The following is a 17,929-nucleotide window of genomic DNA, read 5'->3' on the forward strand; positions in this document are numbered from 1 at the left end:
AGTCCGAAGCGCTAACCACTATTAGATATCTGACTCTATAGATAGTAATGACAATAATGGATTTTTATCCCAAAACACTTTGCTGTTCATCTCTCCCAAACTACTAACAAACAGAGTTCCAGTTGTGTAAAATGCTGTATTATAAAGGAAGGGTACTTTGTGGTGACCTAGTGAAGTGCCTGATTAAAAAGTAAAAACTTGGTAAAGTTAGTGAGGAAAATCCTCCTCATAAGAGGCATGTCTCTCACTAATCAGTTACCCATAAGTAGTCCTCCTAGCTGGACAGCAGACAACTGTAACTTGTACCACAGTGGAAGGGTTGGGTTTTCGTACTTTGGTCCTCGGCCCAGAGTTGAGATTCCACTCCATTCAGCAGTTCTGTTGCATAACAGCGTTTTCCCCCAGTTACTCAGTTGCCTTCGAACCTCCCTATACCCTTCACTAGTTATGCAAAGACCAACGGATGCCCACACAGGTGTGCACTGGGCTGAGCTAGTACTAGATATGCACCGATTCGGCCATCGAATTTACTGATCGCAAAGCAATTCCATTTCTCCACCGATATTAACAACCAATTCAATCTCATTATCTCCTCATCTTGACGGACACAGTTTTTAAGCGGATGGTGGGGTTTGACCCTGGCAGCTCAAAGGTGACACAGGGTGTGACACAGGATTAGGGCTGCAGCTATCGATTCTTTTTGTAATCGATTAATCTAGCACTTTATCGATTGATTAATCGATTAATCAGATATTTATTTATTTTTGCATTTTTAAACAACCAATACAAATAATGCATAACGAAAATTATGTGGCAGTAAAATGATCAAGCAATTGGCACAGTAGTGTTTATAAGTGCCAGTCCCAACAATTAAATAGTGTTAAAAATTCTCTCTGTAAAATTGCAGCCTCTTGTGCATGACTGAGCTGGGCGAACAAAGCTGTCCATGAGCATACCATGTTGTGAAGTGCTGAGAGGGAAAGCAATTTAATGTATTAATATGCACAACAAGTTTCATGCTGTAATCTTGCCCTAACATCAAAGTAAATATCTGTTTTATGTAGATTTCTACACCTGCAGCATTTACCATTAGGCTACTAACAAATAATTGTAATATTAGGCTACTAAAAAATCATTTCTGGGGTGAGCCTATTTGCTATGGTAACTTAGCAAACTCTGTGTGTGTGTGTGGTGCGTGAGACAGGATGTGTGTATGTGAAGGGGTTCTTTTTTAGGCATAGGCCTACTCTTGCGATAGATAGATAGATACTTTATTGATCCTTTATCGATTGTTTCAGCGACGCTTGGTGAAACAGCATGGAGTGGATGTTTTCGGTTCAGATGCTTGTTCTCTTCCTTTTTGAGTATGTAATGATCCCAAAACTTTAGACATTCTCTGCCATTTATGGATATCTTGACTGGCCGCCATCGCGCCAACTAAATTCAGAAGGTATCATGCGCTAGTGGTGTGCTTCCTGAACAACGGTCCGTGTGGAACAATCAGATCCCTGCGCATATAGTGCGCGTCATAGGAATTTATTGAGACTTCGAGGCAGAGTTTTTGCCTGAAGCAATTTTTGTAATCGAGTAACTCGAAGAATCGTTTCAGCCATACACAGGATGGTGATTGCCACTTGTACCAAACCTGACCCTTTACTGTGTAGGGAGAGGTTTGCTTCGGGAGGCTTTTTACAGCTATAATGGCAACGGTACTCTCCATAACATGCAGGTTTTCATGAAACCTTCTGTACGACAGACTTACAAGCCTTTAGGTTCTACAGTCTAGGAGTTTGGGCCATTTGAATAAATGTAGGCCTACATCATGACAAAGCCAAGGCATCATACAGAGTTTGTGCACAGCCTACACAAGACTAGTTCTGGTGAGAGATGACCGCATTCGATAAACAATTAATTTTCTTGAGCAGCGGCAACAATAAATAAAACTGAATTGCAATCGACATGGTGGTGGTGGCAGAGTTTGACGCTGGTGTGCGGTGTTGTGTTGAAAACAATGGAATCTAATCGACTCGATAGTCGAAAGCTCATGTGAGGAGACCCATGTGTGCCACCTGACCGTCACCACTATACACTGCGGCTGCCTTCTCTAAACACCAACAGCGGAGTGTCTGCTTTCAGACTCTAGACTGAAGCTCAGCTCAACAGCGCTTTCCGTTCCAGGTCTTCCCCTTAGTCAGCCGTTTGCTTGTGTTGTATCTCAAATGCTGGTAGACATTCAAGAGGGTCATTTTTTAAAAATAACTGAATGGCAACACACATACTTTGCCATTGTATTTTATATTTGGTGTACAGCTGGCACCAAAAGCTGCATTTAGACACTATGCATACATAAATCAGAGAAAACACGCTGGATCCGGAAGAGGAGGAGGGAGTAATAATAATAGTAAGGAGGAGGAGAAAAGTTATGATAAAATGTAAAGAAAATAAATACAGAAATAATTAAAGGTACGGTAAGCGATGCTAAGTAGTGTTAATTTCGTCAGACGAGACGAGAGGAAATATGTTCGTCAACAACCTTTTTTTTCATGACTAAGATGAAACGATGACGAGACGGCAGTAATGTCCTGAAACACTGACTAAGACTATCTTAAGATGCATTATTGTTGACGAAAAAGACGGGACTAAAATGTTTTGCATGAAATAAAAACTAAGATAAAATCTCTTCATTTTCGTCTACAAAATGAGAAAAACAGAATATCTAGCTGTTACGTTTTCAAAATATTCCAAATGAGTTCATATGCAGCTTTCCTGTAGGCTAGTCTATGTGCTGTTGCTGCAAACACCTAAACTACATGGAACAAGAACACTGGAGATTTTCTGCCAGAGTTAGCAAGCTAACTACCTAAGCTTTATGCCACAATGCTACATTACATTACATTACATTACATTTGGCTGACGCTTTTTAACCAAAGCGACTAACAACATGGTAAACAGTAAGTTTTAGAACAATTCTCACAATTTTAGGACAGTTTCAAAAACATTAGAGTACAGTAAGAATAAGTCGTTGGTGAGTGCTGTTTTAGCAGTTACTTGTCAGTTTAAAACGGCTGGTGAGTGCTAGGATCAGTAAGACTTGTTGTAAGTGTTGCTATGAGAGTAGATGTTCTCTAAAGAGCTGGGTCTTCAGGAGTTTTTTGAAGGTGGAAAAGGATGTCCCTGCCCTTGTAGGAACTGGCAGTGTGTTCCACCAACGAGGAACAACAGATGAGAAAAGTTTGGATTGGCTTGAGCGTGCGACGGTGGTAGAGCTAGGCGTCGTTAAGGTCAGAGGGCGCAGCCCGGTCTGGAGGTAGTGTAAGTCTGTATGAGGGCATTCAAGTAGGTGGGAGCAGAACCGGAGACTACTTTGTAGGCAAGCGTTAGAGACTTGAATTTGATGCGGGCCGCCATAGGTAGCCAGTGTAGCTGGATGAGCAGCGGGGTAACATGTGCCCTTTTGGGTTGGTTGTAGACCAGGCGCCCGCGTTCTGGATCATCTGAAGTGGTTTCACTGCGCAGGCTGGGAGACCTGTCAGGAGGGCATTGCAGTAGTCGAAATTCGTGAGATGACTATTGCCTGAACCAGAAGTTGGGTAGCATCTTGAGTCAAGTAAGTCCTGATTTTCCATTATGTTGTAGAGTCTAAGCGGCATGACGGGCGACTGAGGCAACATGATCTGAGAAGTTTAGTTGGTTGTCGAGAACAACTCCTAGATTTCTTGCAGTCCTGGTCGGTGAAACAGACAGGGAGTCAAATTTGATGTTGATAATGTGGTGTATGGTAGGTTTAGCTGGGATGACCAGCAGTTCAGTCTTTGAGAGGTTCAGCTGGAGGGTGGTGTGCCTTCATCCATGTAGCTATGTCTGAAAGGCAATCTGAGATCCGTGCTGAAACCAGGGGTCGTCAGGTGGAAAGGACAGATAGAGCTGTGTGTCGTCTGCATAGCAGTGGTATGAGAAGCCGTGCTTGAGCGGATAATCTGTCCCAAGGAGGTGGTGTAGATAACAAAGAGGAGGGGCCCAGCACTGAGCCCTGGGGACCCCCTGTGGTGAGATGGTGAGGTGCGGATAGCTGACCAAGCCATGTCACGTTTACGTCCTGTGAGGTAGGATTCAAACCAGGAGAGAGAGCAGAACCCGGAGATTCCCATGTCAGCGAAAAGTATAGAGAGAAGGATACTGTGATTAACCGTGTCAAAGGCAACCGATAAGTCAAGCAGAATGAGTACTGATGACCCCGGCGGTCGCCCTGGCTTCTTTAAGGCTTCTGTTACAGACAGCAGAGCCAAGCGGTAGAGTGGCCGCTTTTGAACCCAGACTGATTTGGATCCAGAAGGTTGTTCTGTGAAAGGAAGTCAGAGACCTGTTTGGAGACTGCTCGTTCAATGCCTTTGGATAGGAAAGGCAGTAGTGAGACAGGGCGGTAGTTCTCGACTTGAGCAGGGTTGAGAGAAGCTTTCTTAAAACGGTGTTACCGGGCCACTTTGAGCGCTGTTGGAAATGTGCCGGAGGTTAGCGAGGCATTGATCACATGTGTGATAGCTGGAGCGATGGTCGGGCTGATGGACTGAAGTAGGCTCACGTAGGTATAGGGTCCAGCGAGCATGTGGTAGGGACGGCTGCATGTCAGGAGTCTGGACACTTCACTCTCGGAGAGAGGCGTGAATGCTGAAAAAAGATGTTCCAGCAGTCCCTAGAGGTTGTAGGAGGCGGTATCTGAGTCAGATGCGTTGAGTGGGCATGTAGAGAATTGACTGCTGATTGCCGCCACTTTGTTTGTAAAAAAAATGAGGCGAGGGTATCTGCAGTAAGGCTGGATGGAGGAGGAGGCAGCTGAGGGTTGAGTAGCGATTTGAAGGTTGAGAAAAGTTTTCGAAGTGTCTGTAGCGCTGTTGATTTTGTCATGGTAGAAAGCAGTCTTAGCAGCAGTGATGCTGGCTGAGAAGGAGGTCAGGAGTGACTGGTAGTTTTGAGGTCGCCAGCTAGTTTGGATTTGTGCCATTTCCTCTCAGCGGCTCTGAGTTTGGTGCGCCAAGCGATCGGAGGGTATCATTTAGCCATGGATGAGAATGTTTGGATCGAGCTGGCCTTGTGGTAAGAGGGCACAGCTCGATCTAGACGAGGTCAGTGTGGAGCAGAGCGAGTCAGTGGCTTCATTAACCTCAGAGAGAAGGTGTTGAGTGGAGGTAGACCGGAGGCAACCACAGAGGAGAAGTGCGTTGGAGACAGGTTCGGATGTTGCGGCGGGCGTGACCATCGGCTGAGGAGCGGAGGCTGTTCTGACAGGCTGACGTTGAACTGGATGAAGAAGTGGTCAGAAAGATGGAGAGAAGCGTCACCATGAGGGTGTCTGTGTTGCAGTTCAGTGAAGATCAAGTCAAGCTCTTTGCCAGCTTTGTGAGTCGGTGGGCTTTGAACCAGTTCGAGGTCAAAGGAGTGGACCAGGGCCAAGAAGTCCGTTGAGCCTGGGGCATCTAAGTGGATGTTCATATCCCGAGAACAAGCGGACAGTCATGCTCAGGGATGGAGGATAGCAGAGTGTCAAGTTCGTCAATAAAATTAGCCTAGTTGGCCTGGAGGGCGGTAGATGACCAGCACGTAGAGTTTTGCTGGGGCTTATCACTGTGATGGCATGGAATTCGAATGAGACATATTTGTTTGAAGGCAGTAGCGGGGTGAATTTCCATTTGTTGGAGATCAGCAGGCCCGTCCCGCCTCCTCGTCCAGATAGGCGAGGGGTGTGGGATAGTGTAAGGTTAGTGGAGAGTGCAGCCGGGTGGCAGTGTTCTCTGGTTTGATCAAGTCTCAGTGAGAGCAAGGAGTTCCAATGAAAGGTGGTTGGCATAGCCAGCTATGAAGTCGGTTTTGTTGACTGCGGATTGACAGTTCCACAAGCCCATGGAGAAGGAGGTTTCTGTCGGTGAGGACCGTTTAAGTTCCTGGAGGTGAAGGGGATTTCTGCCCCTTTTGACATTTCTGCCCCTTTTGGCATGAGGCCGTTTTCTGCAATGGCCGGTGATAACAGATAGGGTGGAACGGCACATTTTGCCTTTGTCGGTGCCTGTGCTCGGGGAACTTGCACAGGTCAACTTGCTTGTCTTGACCGTGTCCGTCTTAAACGCGGCTGGCTGAAACGAGGGCTGCCGCTTATGCTGCCGCTTCAGCAGCAGCCACTATTTTTATTCTGCTAGGAATTGCATGCAGCTGTCCTCCTGTCTCACTAATGCTGCATCAGCGTAGACCGCCCTCTGACGTTCGCACAGCTTAGATTGTTCAAAAGGGTGTTAATTACTGTCAACTGAAAGTCCGCTCGCTCACACCGACCGAAACTCACAGTTTCAAGTAGCCTCCTCCCTCAGCCTCCTCCCTCAGCTACATACCCAGAAGTTGAAGCTTCTCTCATACAAATTAACATCCCCAGAATGTCCATACGAAAATGTTCATTGTGTAATGTTAACTATTTAACTAGTTAGACTGATGATGCAAAGTTTGCTAGCAAGTAAGCTAATATGGAAAGTTCGCTAGCAAGTTAGATATGGCTAAGATGGAGAGTCTGTTTGGGGAATGTGTTGTGTTTGAAGCATATAGCCATCTAAGCGGCCGGAGTAAAACATTAATACTTTGGCCTATGACAGTGTTTCTCAAACCTTTTCAGTTTCAGGACCACTTAACTAACCCTATCTAAAAAAAAAAAAAAAATTAGACCTACTTCAACAGTAGCCTATAATTAGTCTACACAATAGGCCTACTGAACCACCTTGCTTATTGTCTTTGTACTTTGCTTATTGTGTGGATTCATACTATATGATTTAAACTGGCATATCTTAGTTGCAGAACTGTTTTTACGTACAAGTTAATTCAATATTGCAAACAACTCCTCTATATGATATTTTACCATGTCTGCTCGCGGACTACTTGGGATACCTTGCGGACCACCAGTGATCCCCGGACCACACTTTGAGAAACACTGGTCTACAAATATGACAGTGGTCCAGTCAAATCTTTTACGGTCTATGGTCAAATCCCAGCCGAGCTATAACTGTAGCTCGACTTACCTATGCATGTAAACATACTGACTGACAAAAAATCAGAATGAGTAATTATAACAGACGAGTAGCCCTGTGGACACACAATATTGTTGGAAAATTGAGATGTGTGAAACACTATTTGACTCAAATGGTAATCAGAAATAATTTGTTATAAAAAAAAGACTAAAATGTGTTGACTAAAACTGACTAAGACTAAGATACTTTTAGTTTTCTTTTGACTAAAACTAGACTAAAATGACGAGACTTTTAGTCAACTAAAACTTGACTAACAAAAATGATATTTGAATGACTAAATATGACAAAGACTAAAAAGGACATTTCGTCACAAGACTAAGACTAAATTAAAAATAGGTGACAAAATTAACACTAATGCTAAGCGATTCCTAACACAAAATACTTTTTTTAATATTCAGTCAATATCTCCTCACAAGTCTCTTTGCACAGCCCTGGCTCCATGAACAGGAAGCAGACACAGTGGGGGCCCCTGTTCCCCAAAACAATAACAAAACACAGGAGTTTTACAGGGAGCACTGAAGGGTGGGAGGAGCTACCACTTAACCACTTTGGTGTGATTTGTTTGGCCTTTGGTTCAAATATAATGCAAGTGGCTTTGGACAAAAGTATCTGCTAAGAAATGTAAACATTAACACAAACAAACGCAACATCATTCAGCATCAGTTACCCTTTAATGAATAATCAAACATATCCTTACGATGTTATCCTTGATGAGTTGCTGGTAGCGGAGGAAGATCTGCTGTCGGCTGAGGATGGACATGTCGGACCAAGCGGAGTAGGCCTTGGAGCAGGAGTTCACAGCTGCCAACATCTCCTCCTGAGTGGCCTTGGGGACACGGCCAATCACCTCGTTGGTCGCCTGGACAGGAAGTTACGCAAGTAGTCACTCATAACACATTCCTGTGTAAGTTAGGGAAATGCTTACAGAAGCAGAGTCCGAAATTTACTCCCTGCTTGATCAGGCCCTGCATTTCAGTTGATCAGTGACAGGTATTTTCTGGGTTCCTTTCAGAGAAGCACCCTTTCAACTACATAAACAAAAGTGCGTTCCTAAGGCATTTCCGGTGACACAGGAAAACAACATTGAGCTAATGGTAACTGGGGGATAAAAAAAAATTTAATATTGTTTTTCCATTTTCATTACAACTTATCTGCAATGACTTTGAACGCTGAAACTGTAAACCCTCAAGGACATTGTTCCCAACCTTGGGCTCAGGACCCATGTGGGGTCGCCTGAAATCCAAATGGGGTCAGCTGAGATATCTTACAATTGATTCATTACATAAAATTATACATAAACTAAATAAAAAAATAAAGAAAAAAACATGATATCCAAGTTAAGTAACAGATCCTTCATTACAATCTAGCCAAGTAAAAATAAACTCTGACAGCCCACATGAGATGTTTGATTGATAGAATTATGCTTGATCAATGTTCAAAACAAAGTAGCTAAACAACCAGAAGTGCAAGGACATTGTAAATCATAGTATAGCTCTCGTCTGGATGTTGCAGCAGAGATGAGTTGCGCTCTCTCGCGCTACACATAAATGATTGGGGTCGCCAACATTTTGTGACATCAAAATAGGGTCACCTGCCAAAAAAGGTTGGGAACTCCCTCTAGGAACAGATTGAAAGGGCCTATAAAAAAATTCTCCATACTGGTGCCATCGGACGCCTGGCAAGGGCAATTTCACAGATGAGGTGGTTTGTTAACAGATATGACCACATGCATCTAATCCAGATCACAGCGGTCAGTGCTGCCAAATGAGAACAACACTAAGTATTATTCATCAAGTTTGGGTCTGGAAAAGCACCTTAAGTGAACAGACCACATAACAGAGCTAGGACAAACTCTGTCAAAGATCAATATTCAGAGAATGCTGGCATCAGATTGGTTTCATTCATACTCTCCCAGCTTGCACACGGCAAATAATGTATTTTCAGTGTGTGGTGGTGGACGACACTTACAGGGTTGTGAATGTCTATCCATTCTGAAGTCTGGGACTCAACAAACTTCCCGTCGATAAAAAGCTTTGTAGTAGGCTGCGTGGGGAAAAACACAGAAAGCCTTCAGAAGACTTCACCTCAGTTTGACATCAGTCTCATTTAACCCAATGTTATTCACCTCCCTTCCGTGACCTTCTCAAAGTTTTTTGTGTGGTAGTGTTTGCATGCATAGAATGGTACAACTGGAGTCAAATCTGATACTTCAGTAGACTGGTAGCTTTGGGCCTTAACTTAAGTGTGTGAGCGAGTATTTGTGATAGGTCACGGAGTTTATACCCTTACGAGGTCTCTTGTAAGGGGCATAATAGCCTCGTTGTCGTACAGTGACATATTAGCTTCTTTAATCCTGAGGGTCTTACCACTGATGACGAATAGGACATGCGACACACATGGACGGGAATCTGCAAAACGGAGAAGCAAAGTCATCAATGGTAGTGAATGCATCTTACAAAGATATGGTTAGCTAAGTACTTGAGAGAGGGAGAGTAACAACAGGAAGGATGCTACTTTGCGACAAAAACGCTGATTTCTCCATAACAGCACATCCCAGCCAGTCTTTTGCCACTATTTGAAACTTGTCCAGAAAAGTGGCATGTTATGCAAGAGTTGTAGGAGTGGGATAAGTTCCCTAACATTAGCCAAGGCGTATTACTCATGGCTAGCTGAAGCAGTCTGCAAGCTGCACATGTAACTTGATGATTTGTATATCTGCACTTCACGAGAACTGCATTGACGTTACCTTTTTCCTCCATAGTGTTCTTGCGATTGCCCCAGCCATGCTTGTTTAGGCTTGATATCTGCACGGTGTGTATCGTCCTGGCCTTGCCCGTACAACAACCCACAAAGAACCTGCTGCACACGAAGTTACCCTTGCTAGCGCCAGGTCTTATGGAATGAAATACATCTATCTGATCTACAACAAAAGACCGTGACTGTTCATAGAACACTTGCGTAGGTGCTATGGTTTATCAATCAGTGGACTTTTGCAGGAACAGGGAAGGCGGGACTAAATACCAACCAATGAATAGGGTATATTGTACACCTCCCTACAAATTGAGCTTACGATAGGCTTCTCGAAAGCACCACGCTCCAATCCGTTGTGGTCTTCACACCAAGGCCACGCCCCTTGTTTTCAGAGCCATTAAAGAGGCTTCAAATTCAAACAAGTTAACGTGTTATAAAACTGTTGGAATAATCTTAATCAGTCACATAATGTATGCATTGGTAATTTACACAGTGTTTCATTAATTCTGCCCTACAAAGGCTTAGAGCAGTATCTGCACTTTAAAAAAAAAATATTAAAAAAAATGCACAAATAAGAAGTAGGCCTACATGATCTGCTCTTCAATCTGTTAAAATGTAATATGGCTACCTAATACATTTCTTAGCTAAATTTACATTTTTAGTTTGCAGTTTGTATAGAAAAGTAAAGTGAAACCAAGACAGAGTTCAGTATCTGCCCTTAGGCCTTACTGCATTCTGCCTTCGTTTCACTTGCCCTTACTCTAATAGGCTGTGTGTGTGTGTGTGTGTGTGCGCGCACAGGGACACACAAAAAAAAGGCCCTGGAGTTTCTTCTAAAAAGGCACATACCATTCGCACTCACACACACATTAGGTGTCTATCATGATACAGTCTCACAATATTAAATGCCAGTGAAAGTATCATATTCAAAATAGTCAGTCAGATTTTACAGTAATTAACATATACTTTGACAAATATAAGCAGCAGTGTGCACAGGTGTCAAAGGTTAGGTTTTGGTGTGCAGCAATGCAATATTGACATGAAAGTCTACAAGAATACCGATTGATTTTGTTCCATTTTTACATTAAAGTTTATAAATGACAGAGTTGTGCCATTGTTAAGGCATCAAGCAGCATATCTTCACTAAAAATGTAGAAAGTACCTCCTCAATTAATATAAAAACTGAGTGATTATGATCACTTGCTACACTTACTGCAAAATGTTATTGTATGGCCATGTAAGTATAAGCAGTAATGCAAAGGCAAAGCGCAGTATAGCCTATAAAACTACCAAAATTTGCCTAAATGTCAAAAAACAAAATGTTTAATATTCACCTCACTTTGATCTATCTAATTACACTCCTTGTTGTTGAATATAATTTGATGCTTATACTTGGTGTAAGAAAAACACAAAAAGCTGTTTTTCTCAGTTTGGCTTTTTTGCAGATACTGCTCTTTGGCTTTGTAGGGCAGAATTGTTTAACCTTAATTTAGGCTATAATTTAAGGGGAGACAGAAAACAATTATAGCCTAATTCGGGGGTTGGCCCTGATCTGGCCCTGATCCATGGCATTTAAGGTGCGAGGTTCACACCATGCCAAACCCACCAGCATGCACAAAGCAGAAAGCAGCAGGGACAATGAGGAAGCATGCTGCATACGAGCATAACATGCATAGAATAGATAAGGACATCATCACACATTTTTTAAGTCCAATGCACAATAGCGACAAAATTAATTTTATGAGAAGAAACTGAAGCTGTTGCTTATTTTACAACACTGTTGTAATTATTTTACAAAAATAATTGCTGGTGGTCATACACATTACTGTGATGATGTCCAAAAAGTGGTGTCCAAAAAGATAGGCCTAGAGAAAGCTTGTTTCCAGTATGAATTTCTTCTCATAATTTTTAGTCATTTTCAAAGCAAATAGCCCATGCAGATGATCTCATAGAGAGAGAACACCCGCAGGAATCACTGCATACTGCAATGAGATGCATCAATACAACAGCCTCATGGGCTTTCAGCTGCAGGGAGGTGAGATGGCAAAGTGTAGACAACAGATTACCTAAAAATGACCTATTTTCATCAGACCCTTAGTGATAATTACATAGATAGATAGATAGATAGATAATTATTTCTGACCATTCTGTCTTTGGCCTCTGAGTGGTTTGATGATGAAGGGCCAGGAGGCGTTTACAGTGGCCTGACGATGGTACTGAGGGAGAATAGTAGTTTAGTGACAAATAAAAAGGATGAGTCATACTACTGCTGCAATTAGTGCTCTTGCCAGTGCCTTGTGCAAGAGCCCCCAGAGCTTTACCGCTGTTGCTGCTGCTGCAGGACCCTGGTGGGACAGCGGAATATGCATCTGTAGCACGGTGGAGCTCCATATATCTCCCTCCCTTTGTTAACACTTGGAGCCCCTTTTTCACCTCCAGGATCAGCAGTACAATCACGGTTCCTCGAGGCCTTAACATGACGGAGCAGTGGTAGCTCTGCCCACTAATTATCAGTTGACCACTGCCTATCACTTAATAAAACCTTTAACATTTCCATGGCAATGGTGATCTCTACCAATCTCTCTCTGCTTTTACACATTAGGATTTTGGGTAGTGTAATACTTTTGCGTGAAATCCCGAATAAAACACATTTCTCAAAACAAAGTTTATTCCCCATTAACTTTTGCCGTCTATAGCATAAATAATAGCTTAATCATGCCATAGCTGGTTTTGACTAAACCGTGGACAGTTACGATTTTATGGTTTATAATCCAGTTCTCAATGGAGGAAATGAATGGAATTCTTAGTTCTGGAATCAGAGGTGGGCAGAGGGGTTCATCGGACCACTCACAATGTTTAATATGGGAAACGTCTATTAAAAATTCACAAAATGATGTCCTGGGTGAAGCTTCTGTGTTAGTGTAAATGATGAGGGTGTGTACATTAAAGGTGCTCTAAGCGATGCCACACGTTTTTAGGCTAAAACATTTTTTGTCACTTACAACAAACATCACCTCAACATCTGCGAACTGCCTTTGTCCTGAATACACTGTAAAAAAACGTGATCTCTGTGGACAGCCCATGCTCCAAAAATGGCAACAAAAACAACCTGGGCAAACCTAGCCCATAAAAATATAACTGTTCCAGCAAATCACAGATGAGATGCGCGTTTGGGAGAGTTTCAATTGCACGGGAGGGGTGGGGTAGCGAGCTAGCTCTCTGTTTTGTTTGAATGCCAACAGAAGTGACGTTACCCAGCATCGCTTAGAGCAGCTTTAATGCAGACTTTATAGAAACATGTTGAAGTAGTTTAATACCATTGTGAATTTTGTGTTTCAATGCTTTCATTCGAAATACATTGGTATCATTGTTACATTGAGTGAAGACATTCAGTTGCTCAGGTTCTTTTGAGATCAGTTGGTCACAGCTATGACTGATCGCAGTGGAGCTTGGGCAGTCTCTGGACTAGGTTTTCTCTGATCTGTGGAGCTTGAGCAGTATCTGGACTAGGTTTTCTCTGATCTCTGGACTAGGTTTTCTCTGATCTCAGTTGAGCCTGGGCAGTCTCTGGACTAGGTTTTCTCTGATCTCAGTGGAGCCTGGATGTCTGGACTAGGTTTTCTGAGGCAGCAGCTGTCTGAAGAAGGTGTGCTGAGCTGTCAGTTTGAGCCTTTGGTGCCATGGTTACTCACTCCATCAGTGTATGTGTGAAGCCAAGACTGATAGGACAGTGAAGAGTGTGACAGGAAGAGAGCCGGAGATGAGGTGGGGTTGGGAAATGACTTGGGTCGGACTCAAGTCCAAATCCCAGGTCATTTTTCATTGATACATTTTATTCAACTATAATTTATTCTTGGAAGTTAATTGAGGGAAGTTCTCATTTTCAGTGAAGCAAAGACTACAATATAAAAACACAACAAGAAAAGAAATTGCACACAATAGTTGTAGTGATGTAAATAAACCAAAACAAAATAAGCAATAAATGACATTTCATTTTATTTAATTAAAAGAAAAACAGGTTCAAATTCACATGGGTTTGTAATCACAGATTTGAATCTCTATGAAAAAATCAGAAAGTGATTTATGACCTGAAAATGACCTATTACCGTCTGTGGCCTATTTTTGCCCTTTTACATGCATGTGTCACTTAATATTCATTTCTATACAAACCAAGACAGCAGGTAAAGAAAGGCAAGCACCCACCCCAAATTATATGAGTGAGTGGGCAGAAATAGGGCACACATCAGCCCAGTGCCACACTCCAAGTATGGTAAACAAAATCAGGAATTTTAGGCAATAAATGCAACAGGTGTTTGAGCCAAACCAGATGATGTCCAAATCTAAACACTTCTCGCTATTGAAAAATGTAAATGTAATCAAATGATATTATAAAGTATTAACAAACATCTCTGTTTTTCAAATTTTCGAATAAAAGAGCCAGAAATTGGTCCTTTTACGAAACAGAGTTTATTTTCACAGTGCGTTGAAGATTATTTTAGGTAGTAGGAGCATTATAGCAAAAGGCTGACTTTCCCAGCTCTGAATAATAGGGGGCAGCCATGTTGGTGTTCAGTCCACCAGGGGTCAAATAATGATCATAGATCACCAACAGTAATTACAATTAGGTTATTAAACTTCATACTTAAAGACTTCAATATATACTTTACTTTTCCAGACTTTTAAACTTAGCAGCTTTAAACTTTAGGATGAATGTTATTTTCTTGCTTTAAGTCACTTTGGATAAAAGTGTCTGCCAAATGAATGAATAAATGTAAGGGTAAATGTTTTGAAGGGGCTACATCCATTTCTGTCTGTGCAGTATCTAAAAAAACGCAGACTTTGGCTCTTAGCTTGGCAGGCATGCTGGTGCCCATGGTCTGGTCATCTGAAAGGAAAAGGGGACTAAAGGAGAGTCGAAGAGAGAGAGAGAAGGGAGGAGCATGACGGAGATGGCCCCTTAGATGTCACACTGTAGGATATGTCCACCGCCTCCATCTGCTTGGTGTAGTCTTCATCAAACATTTTGAGAATTAAAACAGTGCACAACAGACTAACGATAGGTAAACATGTTATTTTGTTTATAATTGATAGCCTACATGTTAAATGATTGCTGCTGTAACACCATCACCCACACACAAATTCTCACATCCAAAAGAGAAATATTTAATTCTACAATCACTAAGTAACACGTCTAGAATACAGTTTTTACAGATATTAAAGTTTTACTGTAGAAGGAAGGGATGCTTGAGGACATTTAAGTGTTAACACAGTCACCTGATTTGGGGTAGGTGCAGATGAGCAGATCGGACGGGTCCGGACGGAATGTCGAAACAGAGGTAAGGTTTTTTGCGAAGTGCTCCACGATGGGTACACCACGCGCGTGCGTGCGCACCTTTATCAGCGGCAGACGCTGGCTGGCATCTTCCTCTCCACCTCTGGCGTTGGCTTTCTCTACTTTCTGCTCCATCTTGGCCATGCACACGCACACAAAGAAAAGTGTAAAAAATTGTTATGGCGCAGTGAAACACACTCTGAAACTCACTCGCACGCACGCACATAGCCCAATGAGTTAGGCCTATATTTTTGTAGGCCTATATTGAGGTTTGTGATTGTGAAGCATGCAGTTGCGTGTCAAGTGTAGTCTAAAGATATTGTCTAAAGGGCCTGTGCGCACACCCGCGCTTTCAACGTCTTTGACTCCCATATCGTCTTTCAGCAAAAGTGGGGCTTTCCCCCCGTTTGTGTAACTGGCGTTGTGTTTTACTGGTGATACACTCGGAAACGATGATGGTAGATGAAGCAGGTTTATTGGTCTGCATGGGTCAGGAAATATAACATGAGGGAAGACAGTGAGATCTGGTCCGCCTGCAGCAGTTAACTTCTCTTCTGCTCTCAGACACAATTCTATTAGGCTACTACACTAAGTATCTAAGCATATGGTTATTTCATTTCAGGTCCAGTATGAGGTGAGGTGTGTCAATAAAATAATACAAAATAAATTCCAAAAGGGAATAGTGTGGCATAAAAACATGAGTGTGTGTAAATGTGTAAATGTATGTAACTGTATGAGTAAACTACTTATATATCTAATCTGTTGAAATCTGTTATATTTCTAATTAGATCTAATTATATTCTTACATGGGGGTGATCATCCAGTATGATAAAATAAATATAAACAGTAGAATATGCAAACATTCAATCAGAGAGTGAATTCGATATACCACATACAAATACAAACACTACTTCATCTATTTTCATTAGTAAACACGCAAAACAGCGCTCATAAAAAGGTAAACACTCCACTCTTGTGGTGATACAGCGGTACTGCATTTAGAACGCTACAAAGACGTTAATGGCTAGTCATTCTAGCTCGCGAATGCTAGCCATGCTACGAGTGAAACATAAAACATTCACGAAACATAAAATCAAAACAACAAATACAATCGGTTACCTGCATGGGTCAGGAAATATAACATGAGGGAAGACAGTGAGATCTGGTCCGCCTGAACAAAATAAATGTGATATTAAAATTTGCACTAAAGCCATATGATCGTGCTTCAAGGTCAACCGAAAATACAAAACCAAATAAAAGTTACAAGACAATACAAAACATCGCTGAAACGCGAGTTATGTGGATGAACATACATAATGATTTTAACAATAGATATAGGACATATATAATACAATTTATAACACTTTTAATGACTTTTAATGCGGACCCTCATTTGCCCAGCTTACCTGCAGCAGTTAACTTCTCTTCTGCTGCAGGACACCCACAATGCAACTACTGTACAGAATAATTCCAAAATAAAAGTCTTGACCCATTTAGCAGGATTTAACAATAACTATATGGAGCACTTTATCAACACCGTTACACTTGCAACGCCCCTGGAGAGCTCAGCTTTGATATACGGTGTTGAGTCAGATTTTCAATAATAATAATAATAATAATAATAATAATAATAATAATAATAATAATAATAATAATAAATACAAAAAAAACGTTGTCCATGCCCTCAGATATAGCCTAATAGAAACCAAACTACGTAGACCACGCTACACCATTGACTGTAGAAAATGATGGGCTACGCCAGTGGTTCTCAAACTTTTTCTTTCATTCCCCACTTTGATCAAGGGGGCATTCTCGAGCCCCACCTGTCCCTCATCGCTCTAATAAAGTGGTAGGTCAAGCTTAAAATTGTCAAATTTATTGAAATAATGACAAGTTCTAAATATATCCTCTTCAACAGAGTTAAAATCAGCTGGTGCTGCAGATATAATAATAAATAAATACATAACACACATATTTCTGTTTTCCAGCAACATATTAGGAAGCATAGGCCATTTTACAGCATTGTACAATATATTCAATGAAATACCAACATGCTGCATTAAATGGATCCATAATCCAGTCATACTGCGCACTGCTGGTTGGGAAATATTTTTAAATAAACTTTGCAGGGATGTGATGTAGGCCTACTGTTTAATACATGGGATCACAAGAGTGCCTCCCAATCAGACGTTTCAGCGATTTCGCTCAGAAATCTCAAAGGCATAATACTGTCGCGATCGAGGCGCCTGTCCCATACTCAAGTTTTTTTGGTGAATGCAGTAGGCCTAATCTTATTTGCTAGGTGAGGTAGGTGCTTGTCTTTGCCTTGTAACTGGACATTTAACTCAAATGTATCGCTAAGATATATCAAATATATCGCTAAGATAGGCCAGCTTCGTCAAGAAATGTTCATTAGTGAACGTGCTTGCAGATTCAAACATGCGCTCTTCCTCCAAGAGGCGACTCGAAGCTCAAACACGCGCGACAGCACTTTACCTCGGGAAAGCCACCTTGCCTCGCTGTGAAACAGTACAGCCTTTTGGTCAGCTACCATCTCTTCGCAATGTGCGGAGAATATACGCGCTTTTAAGGGCCAGGTTTTGATGAAATTCACCACTCTCACAACAACGTTAAATCTCATGTAGGTCGGGACTAACTAAGCTGCCTTGACACGAGCACTTACCTGTGAATAACACGCCTCCATTGCGCATCGGGTGCTACCTGGGCCCAGGCTACAGATAAAAAATAATAATAAAAAAAATCCTGTTTTTCACGTTAGTTCGCG

General features: G+C 42.0%; 2 protein-coding genes across 3 annotated transcripts in view; both read right to left on the reverse strand.

Moving 5' to 3' along the window:
* Window positions 1-9,996, reverse strand: part of aldh6a1 (aldehyde dehydrogenase 6 family, member A1) — a 27,271-nt gene extending 17,275 nt beyond the window's left edge. The window contains exons 1-4 of the mRNA XM_048251335.1: window positions 9,808-9,996; window positions 9,428-9,469; window positions 9,030-9,104; window positions 7,759-7,920 (exon numbers count right to left, since the gene is read on the reverse strand). Coding sequence (XP_048107292.1) covers window positions 7,759-7,920; window positions 9,030-9,104; window positions 9,428-9,469; window positions 9,808-9,846 — 318 coding nt within the window. The 5' untranslated portion in view covers window positions 9,847-9,996. The remainder of the gene's footprint in view (window positions 1-7,758; window positions 7,921-9,029; window positions 9,105-9,427; window positions 9,470-9,807) is intronic.
* Window positions 9,997-13,784: 3,788 nt separating this feature from the next.
* On the reverse strand, window positions 13,785-17,859 carry LOC125298744 (sulfotransferase 1A1-like). 2 transcript variants are annotated; one of them, XR_007194267.1, is made up of 3 exons: window positions 16,264-16,288; window positions 15,087-15,279; window positions 13,785-14,821 (listed from the first exon to the last, which is right to left on the reverse strand). XR_007194267.1 is itself a non-coding variant. In XM_048249545.1 (3 exons), the coding sequence occupies exons 1-3, from the start codon at window positions 17,846-17,848 to the stop codon at window positions 14,715-14,717; spliced, it is 321 nt and encodes a 106-aa protein (XP_048105502.1). In that variant the 5' UTR covers window positions 17,849-17,859; the 3' UTR covers window positions 13,785-14,714. The 2 variants fall into 2 exon arrangements, 1 of the variants encoding a protein (XP_048105502.1); XM_048249545.1 differs by lacking the exon at window positions 16,264-16,288 and adding an exon at window positions 17,828-17,859.
* Window positions 17,860-17,929: the final 70 nt, after the last annotated feature.

This window comes from Alosa alosa, chromosome 8 (genome assembly GCF_017589495.1).
Source record: "Alosa alosa isolate M-15738 ecotype Scorff River chromosome 8, AALO_Geno_1.1, whole genome shotgun sequence".
In the NCBI taxonomy this organism is placed as follows: Eukaryota; Metazoa; Chordata; class Actinopteri; order Clupeiformes; family Clupeidae; genus Alosa; species Alosa alosa.